The sequence below is a fragment of the Bos javanicus genome, chromosome 8 (genome assembly GCF_032452875.1).
Source record: "Bos javanicus breed banteng chromosome 8, ARS-OSU_banteng_1.0, whole genome shotgun sequence".
NCBI classification, from domain to species: Eukaryota; Metazoa; Chordata; class Mammalia; order Artiodactyla; family Bovidae; genus Bos; species Bos javanicus.
The window spans coordinates 45,530,071-45,545,967 of NC_083875.1; the positions used below are offsets into that span (position 1 = coordinate 45,530,071).

General features: G+C 41.9%; 1 protein-coding gene and 1 long non-coding RNA gene across 8 annotated transcripts in view; one reads left to right on the forward strand and one right to left on the reverse strand.

Annotated features, from left to right (window-relative positions):
- Positions 1–15,897, forward strand: part of PIP5K1B (phosphatidylinositol-4-phosphate 5-kinase type 1 beta) — a 348,088-nt gene that overhangs the window by 139,026 nt on the left and 193,165 nt on the right. For 2 of the 7 annotated variants that reach the window (XM_061425481.1, XM_061425483.1), the window contains exon 1: positions 5,818–6,004. The exons of 3 other annotated variants lie outside the window; for them this stretch is intronic. In XM_061425481.1, the coding sequence (XP_061281465.1) occupies positions 5,912–6,004 (93 nt within the window). In that variant the 5' untranslated portion in view covers positions 5,818–5,911. Of the gene's footprint in view, positions 1–5,817; positions 6,005–15,897 lie in introns of those variants that run through there. 2 more of the 7 variants (XM_061425482.1, XM_061425484.1) reach the window with 2 other exon arrangements.
- On the reverse strand, positions 4,497–5,725 carry LOC133252673 (uncharacterized). The gene is made up of 2 exons (XR_009738041.1): positions 5,517–5,725; positions 4,497–4,754 (listed from the first exon to the last, which is right to left on the reverse strand). It is a non-coding gene; the product is annotated as an uncharacterized LOC133252673 (long non-coding RNA).

Below are 15,897 nucleotides of genomic sequence, written 5' to 3' on the forward strand. Positions count from 1 at the left end.
TTTGCTCATGGACATCAAGTAGTTAACATCTTCCATTTGGTGGGGCATTTTCACATCTATGAAACAACTCAGGAAATTTGCATCAAGGACCATTTTCTATGTACTTTAGAGAGGAGCTGAAGCAGAGCATGGGGAGGTGGGGGCGGAGGGGGGGAAGCCTGTCCTGGGAAGGCACCATAGGGTCCTGCTAGGTTACATTATTCCTAATCCACCTTACTCCACAACACCCTAAACCAGTGGTTCTCAACCAGTGACCCGGGAACAGTCAGCAATGTCTGGATGCATTTTGTTTGTCACAGTTGGAGGGTGGTGCTGTTGACATCGAGGAGGTAGAAGCCAGGATGCTGCTTCCTACTATGGCCAAAGCAGAGCTCACAGCAAAGAACTATTAAAATGTTAGTAGTGAGAAGGTTTTTCAACCAAACCCAACTGCCCTTTTAAGTGGAGGATAGATGTCAGTGACTGAGCACAGACTCACGGATATGAGTCCAGCTCTTTTAGATACTAGTTGTATCATCTTGGGCTGCCCAGGTGACTCAGTGGTAAAGAATCTGCCTGCCAGTGCAAGAGACACAGGAGACGTGGGTTCAGTCTCTACGCTGGGAAGATCCCTTGGCAATGGCAACCCGCTCCAATATTCTTGCCTGGGAAATCCCATGAACAGAGGAGCTTGGCAGGCTGCACCCCATGGGGTCGCGAAGAGTTGGATATGACTGAGCATGCACACACTGTATCATCTTAGGCACTTTCCCTAATTGATCTGAATCTTAATTTTTCTCACTGATGAAATGTACTTAATACCTGCCTTTACCAGCTCACAGCACTGTGAGAATCAAATGATTTAACAATGTGAACAAGTCCTGGGAAAAATGGAATGCCAAAGAGTGAAGTCTCTGTTGAATTAGCAAAAGCAGGATCTCTCAGCCTCTGGTTTCTAATCAGATTAGTTCTGTTAGAACTGAGCATGGCAGGCAGTGCAACTACCTCCCCCCAGTGCTGGGCTCAGGGGGAGAAGTGTCACTTAACATTCTCGAGCTGGCCCTGGTCTGGCCTGGGCATCAGAGAGTAGATGGAGCTGAAAGAAGACAGTCTTTCCTTCCCAACAGCAGGGGTTTCAGAAATAAGAGAGAAAGATGTGCTTCTAGTGGTGGGCTTCCTTGGCACTTTTTAAATTAAGCAACAAGAAAATGAGCTGCCCCATTCAGAGAGGGGGAGTTCTTCTAATCTCATTCGATGTAGAAGCATGTATTATCGTCTACCATTGCCATCCACCCCTTTGTATAGATCTTCCCTCCAAGTCTGTCAGCTTTCATAGAGGATCACCTGCCCTTCTGACTTCTTTCTCGAAAAGTCCTCAAGCAAGTGATTTGAAATCTTCCTTGATGACTTTCAAGCAAGATGTGGCAGGTAATTAAGCAAAAACAATCTGAAACTTCTAAATAGGAGAAGCCCCCCTATCCTACCCCAGGGTGATTACCTTAGCTGTTCATTCCTAAGTGACCTCTTTTAGCACTCATATGGCCCTGATCCTGTTTGTTAAGCTACCCAGGTTTGTTATGCTTCTGCATCCTGGTTAATCATGGAAACTCCCCCAAACTCTGACTCCAGGGGATAATAGGCTACACCCAAACTTACTGCACAGCTTCCTTCCAGGGCAACAAGAAACACTGCATTGTTACATTTGGTGTTCATGGCAGGCTGGGAGGCTGGAGTTTCCAGTGTTTCTACAGCCAGTTGGGCCATCTGAGCTGGAGCTCCTGCTCCCAGGGCACAAGGGCACTTTTGTTTTCAAGTTAAAAGGGTTAATATCTACAGGCCATCTGCATGCCTCCCTGCACAGCTTGGCCAATGGGGTTCTGGTCTGGTCAGCCAGCCTGTGTCCCAGTGCTCAGGGCTTAACCATTTTTATCACTACCACCTCACTTCCCTCTCCTCGTGTGCTTAAGGATTTTTAAAGGTAGCTCTTAAGATATTGCATAAGATCATAGAATTTTAAAATTCTGAAATTCTTCATTCTAAATTCCAAAAATGATAGACAATGTGTGTTAGGTTCTAGGTGTTTAACTACTTAACAGATGCTGATAGGACATATGCCATGTGCTTATTCAGGACTTTTAATATTTGATGACATTAGGATCATTGGTTGCTGGAAGCATCTTATTTATCAAACTCAAGTGGGTTTATTCTAGCCTTAAATCTATTATTTCATCAAGTTAAAGTGTAATTATTATCAACTGAAAGCACTTTCAAAGCTATGCTGGTAATAAGAGCTAACATTTATTAAGTGCTTAACGTATGCTAGGCACCATTTTAAGCACTTTAGAATTATTAACTCACTCTTACAACAACCCTATGAATTAGGACAGAGGACAAAACGAGGTACTGAGAGGTTAAATAACCTACCCTGGGCCACAGAACCAGTAAGTGGCAGGATAAAACTGGGATTCTAACCCCAACTGTCTCTGTCTAGGGTCCGTCAGATCCTAGCGATCATGGAACCAGCACACTGTCCTCTGAACACTGTGGTGCCTACGACAGACATTAAAATGGAAAAACGCTCCATTATCCAGTAGAACAGTGGGGGCCAGTGGCACAGACAAAGCCAGCCATCTTTATAATGGGAAAAATGAACAAAATTCAACAATTTTAAAGCGTGATTTCCCTAATTGGGTGGTCCAGAAGCCAAATTTTCTCCTCACCCCTGAATATGGAATCCGAACTGTAGCCTCAAAAATACTTTTCTCTAGAAAGTACGTCATTGTTCAGTCACTAAGTCATGTCTGACTCTGCGACCCCATGGACTGCAACACGCCAGGCTTCACCATCTCCTGAAGTTTGTTCAAACTCATGTCCACTGAGTTGACAAGAGTACATAGTCATTTTGAAATGAAAAAACAAATCAATCCCATGGGCACTGGCCAGAACATGGGAAAGAAAATGAGAAAGTCGTAACTTCAAAAATCATTCTTGACCACAGCACTCCAAATTGACAGGGAGGGTTGAGATCTACTTGGAGGGGTGGCATATTCTGGACTGTTTTAAAAGCTAAACACAATGGAGTATTACTCAGCCATTAAAAAGAATACATTTGAATCAGTTCTAATGAGGTGGATGAAACTGGAGCCTATTATACAGAGTGAAGTAAGCCAGAAAGAAAAACACCAATACAGTATACTAACGCATATATATGGAATTTAGAAAGATGGTAACAATAACCCTGTATACGAGACAGCAAAAGAGACACTGATGTATAGAACAGTCTTATGGACTCTGTGGGAGAGGGAGAGGGTGGGAAGATTTGGGAGAATGGCATTAAAACATGTATAATATCATGTATGAAACAAGTCGCCAGTCCAGGTTTGATGCATGATACTGGATGCTTGGGGCTGGTACACTGGGATGACCCAGAGGGATGGTATGGGGAGGGAGGAGGGAGGAGGGTTCAAAATGGGGAATACATGTACACCTGTGGCAGATTCATTTCGATATTTGGCAAAACCAATACAATATTGTAAAGTTTAAAAATAAAATTAAAAAAGGAAAAAAAAAAAAGCTAACTGTTCCATAGACTGTCACAGAGGGAGTAATGACTCACTAAAAATCTGCTCAATGGCTAAAAGATCTGATAAAGGAAGCACTGGGTCCAAGGGTGACTATTTTAGAAGTTATTTTCCCCTGTGGGAATCAAGTTCCCCCAAAAAGCACACCTGCCTTTTCTGGCGAGTGCAGTTCACTGTGTCTAATGCTTTTGTTGTGAAAGGATGATCGTTTCTGGTGAGTTCAGTTCACTGTGTCTGAGATTTCTGTTATGAAAGAACAAATAAGAGGCTCACTCTCTGCTTGGAAGCCTTCACCCCAAAGACACACAGCACATCACTAAGGAGAGGAGAAAAAGAGGGTGGATGTGGTCTCTGGAGACTGTAATAAGATATTCTATCCTGAATCTATTTTATTCAACTCCCAATGCATATATATATACATAAACACACAGACACACACGCCTAGACACCAGAGGTATAAATTGGGTGTGATTACAAGGAAAATAAAGAGTTATAAGGAATTGGGTTCAATCATAGGGTCTAGCTGCACTTCCTTCCCGGTGGAGAGGAGATGAGCCACTCTCACTCTCATGCCAGAGCTCTCTCTCCATCCAGGGTGTGCTGTCATCTACTTTGCATTATGGACCAGGCTGCATTTGGTTATTGAGCACAGAGCTCATATATAGACTGTCTTGGTGACATTCTAGTTCTTCTGAGCTAATTTTTCATATTGTGGCTTTGTTGTTTTTAAGGGTGTGGTCAGTGCCTGGGCTGTAAAACATATCTTTGATTGTATGATACATCTGTGGATTCACTCATTTATTTAGTTGGCAAATAGTTATTTAGCTTGGCACTGAGCTAGGCCTTGGAGGTAAGGCAGAGGCAAGATAGACATAGTGCGGCCCTGATCCTGCTTTTGTACTTGTGGTAGAGACGGACCCGAAAAAGTAGACATAATAAAATGATTACCACCTTTAAAAGCGTTACGAAGAAAATCACCATGGGTAGGGCTGCTGCCTTTTAGACAGGGTATTCAGGGGGTTCTGAGGAGGTGACCCAGGGCTGGGATCACAAGCTTGAGAAGGAGCCAGCTAATAGAAGAGTGGAACTGAGAACTTTCTTGATAGAACAGCTTCTGCTGAGCCCTGGGGGCAGGAAGGGGTGCATGAATTCAAGCACCTAAAGGCGAGGCCAGTGTAATGGAGGGTCCCAAGCCTGGAAGAGAGAGAGAGTGAAGTGAGAGCAGTGGCTTTCGACTGGGGCTGGTGTTGTCCCCCAGGGTCACTAGACAATGCTGTCACATCTGGGGGGAGGGGATGCAAGTCGTGTCCAGCGACTAGACCCAGAGATACTGCTACACATCCTGCGATGCCCAGGACAGTCCCCTGAAACAACTGTCTGCCCACAGATGTCAGCAGTGCTAGTCTGAGAAACCCTGGCTTAGAGAACTAGGCAGATGCTTAAGCTAAGGTGGAAGTCTAGGAAGAGGGAGAGGAATAAATTCAAGGTATATTTCAGAGTTAGGATGGACTGGACTGGTTTGTGGTTGTAAGTGGGGGTGAGGGCATGACTGGAATGATCGATGAGCCAGCATTCTAACTTGAGCACTTGGGTGGCTTTTGTGACTATTGATCAAGATGGAAAAGAATGATATGGGGGAAGGGTTGTGAGGGAAAATCAAGGTCTCCAATCTGGACATGTCAGTTTCAGGGTGTCAGTGAGTCACTGAAGGAGAGAATCAAGTAGGTCGTTGGAAGTGTGGATTTAGGATTCAGGGAAGAGGTCAGGGTTCTGCTTCAGTTTGTCAAACTGTAGATTCACAGTGAGATAGATGGAAAAGCGAGGCCCCCAGACTAAGGAACACCCACATTTTGGCTTTACCTCCATATAGCCTCCTCTAGAGTGTCAGATTTTTAAAATAAACAAAATTGGCCAAGTCCTTCCCTTAGGATTTTCCACTGGCCTTCTGTTACCTACCCATGCTCCATGGCACACAAATCCTTTACAGTCTTCCCCTCACTGGCGTGTCCAAACCCACCTCCTGCGGCTACCTTGAACACACCCGACTCCAGCCGCACTGAGGTGTCTATCCCAGGTCCATTCTGATCACCGTGAATGCCTTCATTCTGGAAACAGCTCTCTCTTGGCCCTTCCCCATGCTTCCAGGCTGTGACTGTTAGTCACTGCTTCCCAGGCTGCTCTCAGTCTCCTGCACTTACCTCTGTTATATCATGGATGACTTTGTTTTGTAATAATCGTGTGCAGTTACGTCCTGCCTACTGTACCGGGAGCAGCTAGAGAGCAGGAGCCTTGCCCAATCATCCAGACATCCGTAGGGCCCCACACAGTGCCTGGCACATGGTGTTCAAGAGATGTATCACTTTTTTCTTTTTAATTCTAAGATTATTATAGACTTTCCGGAGAGATATGTTCTTGAACCTACAGTTCAGGATCTGCAATTAGAGGTGAGATATGTTGCGGGGAGGCAAGTGGGGAACACAGGAGTGGAATTTGGGCTTATCTGTTTTTTTGGCCGTGCTGAGTTTTAGTCGCAGCATGTGGGATCTAGTTCCCTGACCAGGGATTGAATCCCGGCCCCCTGCATTGGGAGTGCGGAGTCTTAGCCGCTGGACCACCAGGGAAGTCACAACAATGAATTTTAGAAGATATTCTTTTTCAATTTTGGTTTCCTCGGGGTATATGCCTAGGAGTGGGATTAGTTTTTTAAGGAATCCCCATACCGTCTTCCATAGTGGCTGTATCAATTTATATTCCCACCAACAGTGCAAGAGTGTTCCCTTTTTGCCACACCCTCTCCAGCATTTATTGTCGATTTTTTGATGATGGCTGTTCTGACCGGTGTGAAGTGTTATCTTATTGTAGTTTTGATTTGCATTTCTCTAATAATGAGCAATGCTGAAGTAAGTCAGAAAGAAAAAGATAAATATCATATTCTAACACATATATACAGAATGTAGAAAAATGGTACTGAAGAATTTACTTACAGGGCAGCAGTGGAGAAACAGACATAGAGAACACACTTATGGACATGGGGAGAGGGGAGGAGAGGGTGAGATGTATGGAAAGAGTAACATGGAAACTTATATTACCATATGCAAAATAGATAGCCAATGGGAATTTGCTGTATGGTTAAGGAAACTCAAACAGGGGCTCTGTATCAACCTAGAGGGGTGGGGTGGGGAGGAAGATGGGAGGGAAGTTCAAAAGGGAGGGGATATACCGTATACCTATGGCTGATTCATGTTGAGGTTTAACAGAAAACAACAAAATTCTGTAAAGCAATTATCCTTCAACAACAACAACAAAAAAACTAAAAAAAAAAAAAAAGGTATTCTTTTTCCAACGCCGTCACATAAAGGTTCTATTCTTTCCAGATGTTGGCCCAATTAAAAGCTGCCCTAGATAGATGCCAGGAATTGTCAGGGGAATCAAGATCTGGAGTTGGTTGGCAGTCTTTCTCTAGCGCAGCAGCATAGTAAATACCCTTTTTTTGTTGTTGTTACATAAAAGAAACAGGATGGACAGTTTTTCAGGTTTGCTGTTTCAAAGAGAAAGAGAGGAAATAATAACTTAGCAGTTTTAAAAGCAGCTACGTTCCTCATAAAATCATGGAGGAGTGCAGGCCTTAAAGCTGCACTCAGGACCCCAAAACAGACAGTGATGTGAGTGCCAGCTCTTGACTCTTCCAGCCTTCCTTCCTCACCAGCATGGGTGACAGTGGGTGGGGCCGGGCAGGCAGGCTGGCTCTGCCATTTATGAACTCGACATTGTGCAGGACAGTGAATGTCTGAGCCCAGCAGTACCAGTGTGATTTAAGCATTAGATCTGAGGATGTATGAGAAAGTGCTTTGAAGACAGTAGTTGGGTGTACAAATATTAAATCTCTGTTATTGTTGCTGGATTCCCACTCACCTCCTATGGAACTTAAGCCATGTGACAGCAGGGACTTGGCAAGCTGAGAAGAACTCAGTTCTTAGTGAAGAAACAGATACCAGTCCCCCCTTCTCCCTACTGGGGCCCTGCTTAAATTCAGAATTCTAAATAACCTGGGACTCTGACCTCTCCTGATGGCAGTTCCTACTATTGACAGGTCATTTTCAAAAGGCAGTGGGATTCTGCAAAAGAATCTCACTGTAGAAAAGGCAAAAAGAAATCTAACTTTTGTCTGTTAAAGAAACCTTAAAAAAAAAACAACAAAAAACCTATGTGCAGAAACGGGAAATGCTGTCTTTGCTTTCCAGCATATTAAATAAAAATTTGAAGATTTCTGTTGTAGCTTTACTCTATCCTAGGGTCTGAAAAAGTTTGCAGAAACTATACTGGGTTTCTTAGGAGTCCTTTCCCCTCATCTATTTCTTCCTTTATATGTTTTATCTGCTTGTCTTGGGGCAGTGGAATTCTCCTGGGGAAATGAGAAGTCCTTCTCTTCAAGGACACAGAGTGCAGTAGCATGGGGTGAAGGTGTGTCATTGAAGATAGCAGGAGAGGGGAAGTTGGGGTGGGCAGGGAAACTCCAGCTTTGCGTTACATGCATTTTCAAGAAAATCATGGAAAACTAAGCAGTGCAGTCAGCACAGTCCTCCTCCCGCAAGATTATTTGCTTATTTTTAACTTAAAGACAGATCTATTCCCTCACCCACTATATTCTGTCAAACACTGAAATTGGATATAACTGAGATACTATAAATTAGGAGCATCTTAAAGTTGTAAATAGGAAAGAGATTTTGAAGCAGTGAAGGTGTATTTGCAAACAAAATCAAAGGATGAAGTCTTCTGAAATTTTGCTTAGTAAGATGAAATCCTATTTTTTCAGGGTGTTCACATATGCAAATATCCTAAGATTCAGTTTCCTTTTGGAATTTGGAATAAGCCTACCCAAGCCACCTTGATGTTCCTCTTCACACTTCTTATTCATTCATTCATTTAATTTTAAGCAGGCTTTTAAAAGCGTATTGAATGCTTTCATTGGCATATTGCTAATTAAAAAAAAATTTTTTTATTATGGAGGCTCTAAAATGCTTCAGGCAAGTTTAGGAATGGGTGAGAAGAAACTGCACAGAATGAAAAAGCTCCTGGTTGCTCTAGCTGAGGGAAAAACAAACAGCTGCAGAGAGCAGAAGCAGATGGAGTATATATGGCAGTGGGGCATCTCTTAGCCCTCAGAATCCTTTTAGGTACACGCAAGGCAAAGTCTGGCCAAATGTGGGGTGCCAGGCATAACCTTTTACCCTCAGGCCTTTAGCCCAATGTAGGAGGAATTTAAAATAGCAGTCTACTCTTAAATAGCAAACATTACAGCCATCCACACTTGTCCTGCTTTATTGACCTATACACATCCTCAGCAGGCACCTGGAGGAGAGAGGCCCCCAGTGACCCCAGCAGGAGAGCATCTTTGTTCTCAGCTTTCCAAGGCCTTAGAATACTTATTTCCTGATGTGTTCTTACTCAGTAGGTAAATCTGGGTACCTGCTGGTGTTAGGCAGCAGGAATATAGCAACAAATAGGAGGGACTTGGCCCCTTACCCCATGGAACCAGGTTAAACCGTCTGGACATTTTAGCACTATTACTGAATTACTTTTCAAAAAGTTATCCCACTTCAGACTCCCTCAGAGGTTTTGATTTGCATTTCTCTGATAATGAGTGACGTTGAGCTTCTTTTCATGTGTTTATTAGCCATCTGTATGTCTTCTTTGGAGAAATGTCTGTTTAGTTCTTTGGCCCATTTTTTGATTGGGTCATTCCCATGGTATTTTTAATTTTCAAAAATTTCCTAGTTGATGCTTTTATGTTTATCCCTTTAATTGAACTTTGACTTCTAAGGTCATTTCCTCTAAAAAGATTTCTATTGTGATATTTGTTGAAATTAAATTTATTAATGAATTTAGGAAGAAATAGCATCTTTAACTGTTCTACCCTTCTAAGAATGAAATGTCTATATATTTATTGTCTTTTCCTTTTCTCAGTAAATTTTTATTCAAAGATTCTCTACCTATTTTTGGTTAAATATACTTCTAAGTAAATTATGTGGGATGTTTTGTTACTGTTTTGGATTTTTTTCCTACTGTGAATAGGATTCTTTTTTTTTTTTTTCCATTTTCTAGATAGAAATGTATAAAATCTAGATTTGTGTGAGTACATTTTATAAACTGCCAACTTGATCTTTTGAAACTACTTCACTAGGTCCGTGATTGATTCTTGGATATTACAGGTAATAATCATATTATCTGTGAGTTATCATTTTTCTCCTTGTAATCAGCATTTTGTACTTGGTTTTCTTGTCTTACTTTACTACCTGGATCTTACAAAATCGTATCAAAGAATTTTTATGATAAAAGGACCAGGCTTGTTTTGTGCGTGACTTTAAAGGGCAAATGGCTCTTGCACTGTTTCTCAAACTGCATTCTTTAACACACACACATCATTAGTAGATACGTAAATGCAAATCCGTTGGTCAAATGCATTTGGGAAGTGTCCCTCTAGTGCTTCCAATAGTATAATGTTGTCACTTAGTTCAATAATTGTTTTCCATATTAAGAAAGTTTCTTCCTGACTCTAACTTTACTAAAAGATTTTTTGTAAACTTTAATTGGATATTGACTTTTTTATAAAATTGATTCAAGCAGACAATGAAAAGGCAGTCATTGGAAACACAGTTCTCTTTTTGATATACTCTAAGTACTTGAAAATAATAAAACCATGTTTTTCAGAAAATATTGTTTAATTTAGATTTGGTATCAGTCCAGATGAACAGGGTAATTGTATTATTTCTTTATAGATTGCGATGATTCTTAGACTTTCTTCCTATAGGCATGCTGATCTTTCTCCCATATTAGAGTAATCTGTATGGAAATTATCCTAAGATTTAGTTCTTTCTGCAAGCTATCCTGGGGTAGACAGGTTTCTGAAATCGTTCTCCTCAGAAATTGTGTTTGGGGGGAAAACAAGGAGGGGACTTATTTTTCCACCTGAATAGTGTTTATTCAACTCAGTTTTACTTTTGTTTGTAATTTTATATTATATTTGGGCTTCTCTTTCTTCATTTGTTAAATTGGGGATGTGACAACCAAACACGCTTTAAGTTGCTTAGGGTTTTAATGCTGTTTTATTTGTTGTTTGTGATTCTCTGATCATGCCCTGCAGCTGTTGCTTCGTTAAGTGCATGCAGGATGCTATGGAAGAGCGAAAGAGAAAGAAAGAGGTGAAAGGTGGGCAAGAGGTTACGTTTTACTCCTCAACTGTTTTAAGAAAGTCTGTGCTAGTTTTCCTTTGGTACAAAGGTGATTATTTCTTGCATATTTTCCCACCCTTTCTTCAATACTCCGTGGATTAGAAACTCAAATGACTCTGGATTTAAAAAGACTAATCCTCTATGGGAAAATGTGGAGATTTCCCCCCTTTTCTATGGTCCAGGGAAAATTAATACACCAGAAAATGATCAAAAGTCTGTCATGACACTTAAAAGACAATCTTGTAAGAAAATAAACTGAAGTATGTATAAACTTAAAGCATGGCACTGTGACCCAACCTCACTTGCTCTGCAAGCCTTAGGGAATCCTGACGTAGCCAGAATGTAACATACGGAAGTGGTCTCATGGAAAGAAAAGGAGAAAGACCAGAGCACTGTATTCCTATTGGGTCCATACTTGGTTATTGCTAGTCCACAGAGGTCCTATAGAGACCATTTCTCATCCAGAAGGACAATGTGTACTCTTCCGTGTCAGACTCATCACTTGTATTCATTCAACAAATGGTTATTGAGAGAGCCCATTTTATACCATTTGCTGGTACCACAGAGATACAAACCCATCTCCTTAATTTTAGCCCAGAGCAAATTAGGTAAGAAGAGTGCCTTGGAAATAAGTTTTTTGCAAATACTGAGGTTAAAGAAGGAGATAAAAGGACAGTTAGTCCTCTTGGTCTGACTTTGGTGTGTTTAAACTTACTGTGTGCCGACAGCAAGTGTGACTTTTGTCTTTTAAATAAATAGATAAACCACTCCAGACAGGTCCCAGTAGAACATTTTGTTTATAAATAGATCCATCCTTTTGGGCCTGATGGAATGAAAAGGTTGGGTTGCCTCAAAAAGACAGGACCTAAAAGTATTGAGAGTGCTTTAAAATTAATATATGCATTAGTTTCCCTGCTGCAGTAAGTTTCCACAATCTTAGTGGCTTAAAACAGCACAGATTTATTTATCTTAAAGTTTTGTATGATGGCCATCCAGTACCATCTCCCTGAACTAAAAATCAAGGTGTCCAGAAGGTCTACATTCCTTTCTGGAAGCTTTGGAGAAGAAACTGTTTCCTCACTTTTTCAGCTTCTAGAGGTCCTTACAGAGAAGGCAATGGCACCCCACTCCACTACTCTTGCCTGGAAAATCCATGGAGGGAGGAGCCTGGTGGGCTGCAGTCTATGGGGTCGCACAGAGTTGGACACAACTGAGAGACTTCACTTTCACTTTTCACTTTCTACTTTCATGCATTGGAGAAGGAAATGGCAACCCACTCCAGTGTTCTTGCCTGGAGAATCCCAGGGACGGGGAGCCTGGTGGGCTGCCATCTATGGGATCGCACAGAGTTGGACACGACTGAAGCGACTTAGCAGCAGAGGTCCTTACTTTTTTTTGTTGTTGTTGCCACTTCCTCCATCTTCAAAGCCAGCAATGGCAGTTGTGTCCTTTTCACATCTCACTCGCTCTTCTTTTTGCCTCCTCTTTTTTCACTTTTCAGGATCCATATTATTACATTGAGCTCATCTGGATAATTTAGGACAATTTCCCCACCCCACATTCAACTGATTAGCATCCTTAATTGCATCTGCAACCTTGTAGGGTAACATTTTGCCTTCTTAGATAACATTCCGTTAGGTTTCAAGGTTCTAGGTGTTTAGGACATGGACATATGTAAGGGTCAACCTTTAATATAACTTAAGAGCATCCTCCTTTGTGTACTAGAGCACTTTGCCATCCCTTTATCATATGCTGTTAGTCTGTCTAGGACTCTCAGTAGATCTTGGTAGGGGTCCCTGAGGTATAGACTGTCTCCTGTGTTTTTTTCTCTTCCTGTCTTTCCCCTGTTGCTTCTATTTAACTCCCTCCAATCAATAAGCATAATAAACTTAACTTCAGGACCTAAATCTTTCTGTAATAAATGTACATAAATAAGAGATCATTTTACAAGGTGTGATCATGAAACTGGGCTTCTAATATTATTCCATATGACTGAAAAGCAAATATAGCTCCTGTTTTCAAAGATTGACTGTTTCATGTTACAGTGGTAACATGAGCCATGTTTGCTTTTCAATCTTTGAACACAGTTTTGAAAATCAAAATGCTGAGCTCACTGCTGAAGATAGTACAGATGGTGTCCTTCATTTCCTGTATTATTATGCATCTCCCACAGAACCATTCGCCATGTGATTTCTTTGGTGTTTACAGAAGCAGGTCATGTTTATGAAGCATGTCTGGAAGAAGGAAATGATATATGGAAAATCTCTCCATGGGGTATAGAGTCAAGTGATCCCGAGGTTGGAATCAAGGGCTGTAAATACTTTTGGTGACTTCATATGCTCCATGGGACTGGTATTTTCCATCTTTTAGCACACAGTTTGGATAAACTTGAATGGGTTTTTTAGTACTTCTTTGAAAATGGAATATTAACTGTCCACAGAGATTTAATCTTGGGCAAAAAGGAAAAAAAAAAAAGGAATAAGGTCATCACCTCTAATGACAGGATTAGTCCTTTCTCTTGAAAGTAATTGGATATCTCATGCGTTTTTTTGCTATTTCTGTTTAATTGAGAATACTCATTATCACTCAAGGTGGAAGTAACAGAAATGATTAATTTAGAAAGGAGAGGGATTGTGAGGTGGGTGGAAGTGACATTTGTCTGCATATATTCTTAGAAACTTCAAATGTTAGAGTTGGAAATGCCTCTGATAAAACTGTTCATTAATATGCAAGGAAATAGAAGCCCAGATCCTTCTCTCTGGCCAAGAGTGTGCTGAGTCCAGGAGCAGAGCTGCAGCTTAAGTTGCAAGTTTCTGAGTTCTCAGTCTTTCTCAGAGCACCGTACTCATCGCTAGTGCCTTTGAGCCCAGAGAGGCCCTTCCTGTCAGTTTCCAAGTGGGCATTTCTCCTGAACAGATGGCCAAAATACTTCCTGTGCGTTTTATCTTGAAGAACTGGAGAGTCGTCTGCTCTGGGCTGCAGTAGCCCGTTTGTGTGTACAGGTGCAAGTAGACGGGAAGGCAGGGAGAGGCACCACACTCTGCCAGCTACATTTTTAAGGACCGAAATCGTGGCAAAGGTGAACTGAGTGCACTTCCTTGTTCCGCTTCTCCATCATTGGTTTTTTGTTTGTAAATAACTTCAGAACTTGGGTTTTGTACTTGGTTTGGTGCAACAAAACGCAAGTTAAAACAACTGTGAAGCTTTAAGACATTGCTCTTGATAAACTTAACATTTAAGGTATTCTATTGACATAGGCACTGCATATGCATACAACAAAGGAAGGCATCCGTGCGGCACATTCATCTACAGTTTGGAGGGTGATTTATCTTGGTGTATGTTATGAGAATCGTGGTTTTCAACCAGGGATGTTTGTCCCTCTCTACTCAGTCACCATTTGGCAATATATGGAGACATTTTTGGTTGTCTCACTTGGAAGAAGAAGTGCTACTGGCATCTAGTGGGAAGAGGCCAAGGATGCTGCTGAACACCGTATAGCATTGTACACAGGATAGACCCCCACTTATATAACAAAGAATTATCCAGTCTAAAATGTCAGTGACGCCAAGGTTGAGAAACCCTGGCCTCAGGGAATCTGTGACTTAACTAATACTTGGCTTTAGAAGGCTATGTAAAGAGTTGATTAATTTAGACATGTCAGTTTAATATATGCCTCAAGGAAGTTTCTGTAGTCTGGTTGGGTAAAGGAGTAAGTTTGCCCCACAGTCCCAGGACTGCCCCTCTGTACTCACTTTCAGGCCTCTATTCTCAGCGACTCTTAATTGAAAGTTAGCTTCCCTCTGCTCTTCACAACCATGAATTCTGTTGTTGACAGTTTAGATGTGTTGTATTTGTTTGGGGATCATGATATAATTTGCATAAGCAGACATAGTATTAAAGAAGATAGTTAAGAATATAAAGACTAATGAATGCTCTACTCTTATCCATTCTGTACAAAAACAGCCCATTCAGGGGACCCTATGGCTGGTAAGGGCCTCATTGTCGAGTCTTGGCAAAGTCTACGATGGCAGCAGTAGTTGAAAAGGGAGAAGAGTCCAGGGGAAGAAGTGATGAAAAGGCTGCTGGAACCCTGCCTGTATACTATGTGCTACTCGGGCACTGAGTGTAATAAGAATGATTTGTATTTCCTTGTTCCTTCTTGAATCTTTAGTAATTTCCATATTGTTAGGTTTTCCCCCATTACCAGGTGGCTAAATTCCAAACAAATTAAATCATGAGATAGAGACAGGTATTTCCAATCGTGCTCATTTTGTAGGACTGGTGGCAGGTGGTTCCCCTCCCATGAAATGAACACTGCTTGGTGATGCAGACTCACCAGTATGTGTGACTGTGTTGCTTGGCATCAGGACCCCCTGTTCTTTTGCCTAGCAGACCTGGTTAGTGGTGGCCGATTGAAGAGACTGGGGCTGCTTTCATCCCCTTCAATTCACAGTGAAACACTGCTCCTCTTGGGAAAAGCTATTTTCTTACCCAGCTGGACTGTAGAAACTTCCCCCCAAGCCACATACTATACCAGCTATGTTTATTTCACAAGCCAGGCTGTTTCTAAGCAACCCTCCACAGAGCTGCCTAAAGTCAAGTGTGAGATATTGGTGCTGGAAAAAGGGTGAAAGGATTGTGCACAGGACCAGGTTGTTTCAAAGTTGACTTGGAAGAGCCACCATTGGAGGTGTGGGTCAGGACAAGGTCAGGAATCAGCCAGAGAATCTGCTTTTCCATAGCAGATTCAAGGAACACAGAATCTGCTATACCACAGAACATAACACAAATTTCTAGACAGAAAACTGGCTTCCTTATTTGCATCCTGAGAGTCAGCTACTGCAGAGCCTAAAGAGGGAGAACCCCCACATTAGGCTTGATGTTTCCATAGCATCATAGACTCTTAGTGTTGAGATGGTCTTTATCTATCTGACCTCATCTGCCCAGTCATTGAGCAAGGCGCTGTGGTTAGATGGCAGACAGGTTAGCATAGCTGGGGAGAGAGAGAGAATGGGGTCAGAGGTGTAAGCTGCAGAAACCCACCACAGTTTCCTCTAACTGTTACCAAGAAAGAGGGGAGGAACCAGCCCTCTATTGAGCAATGGCCT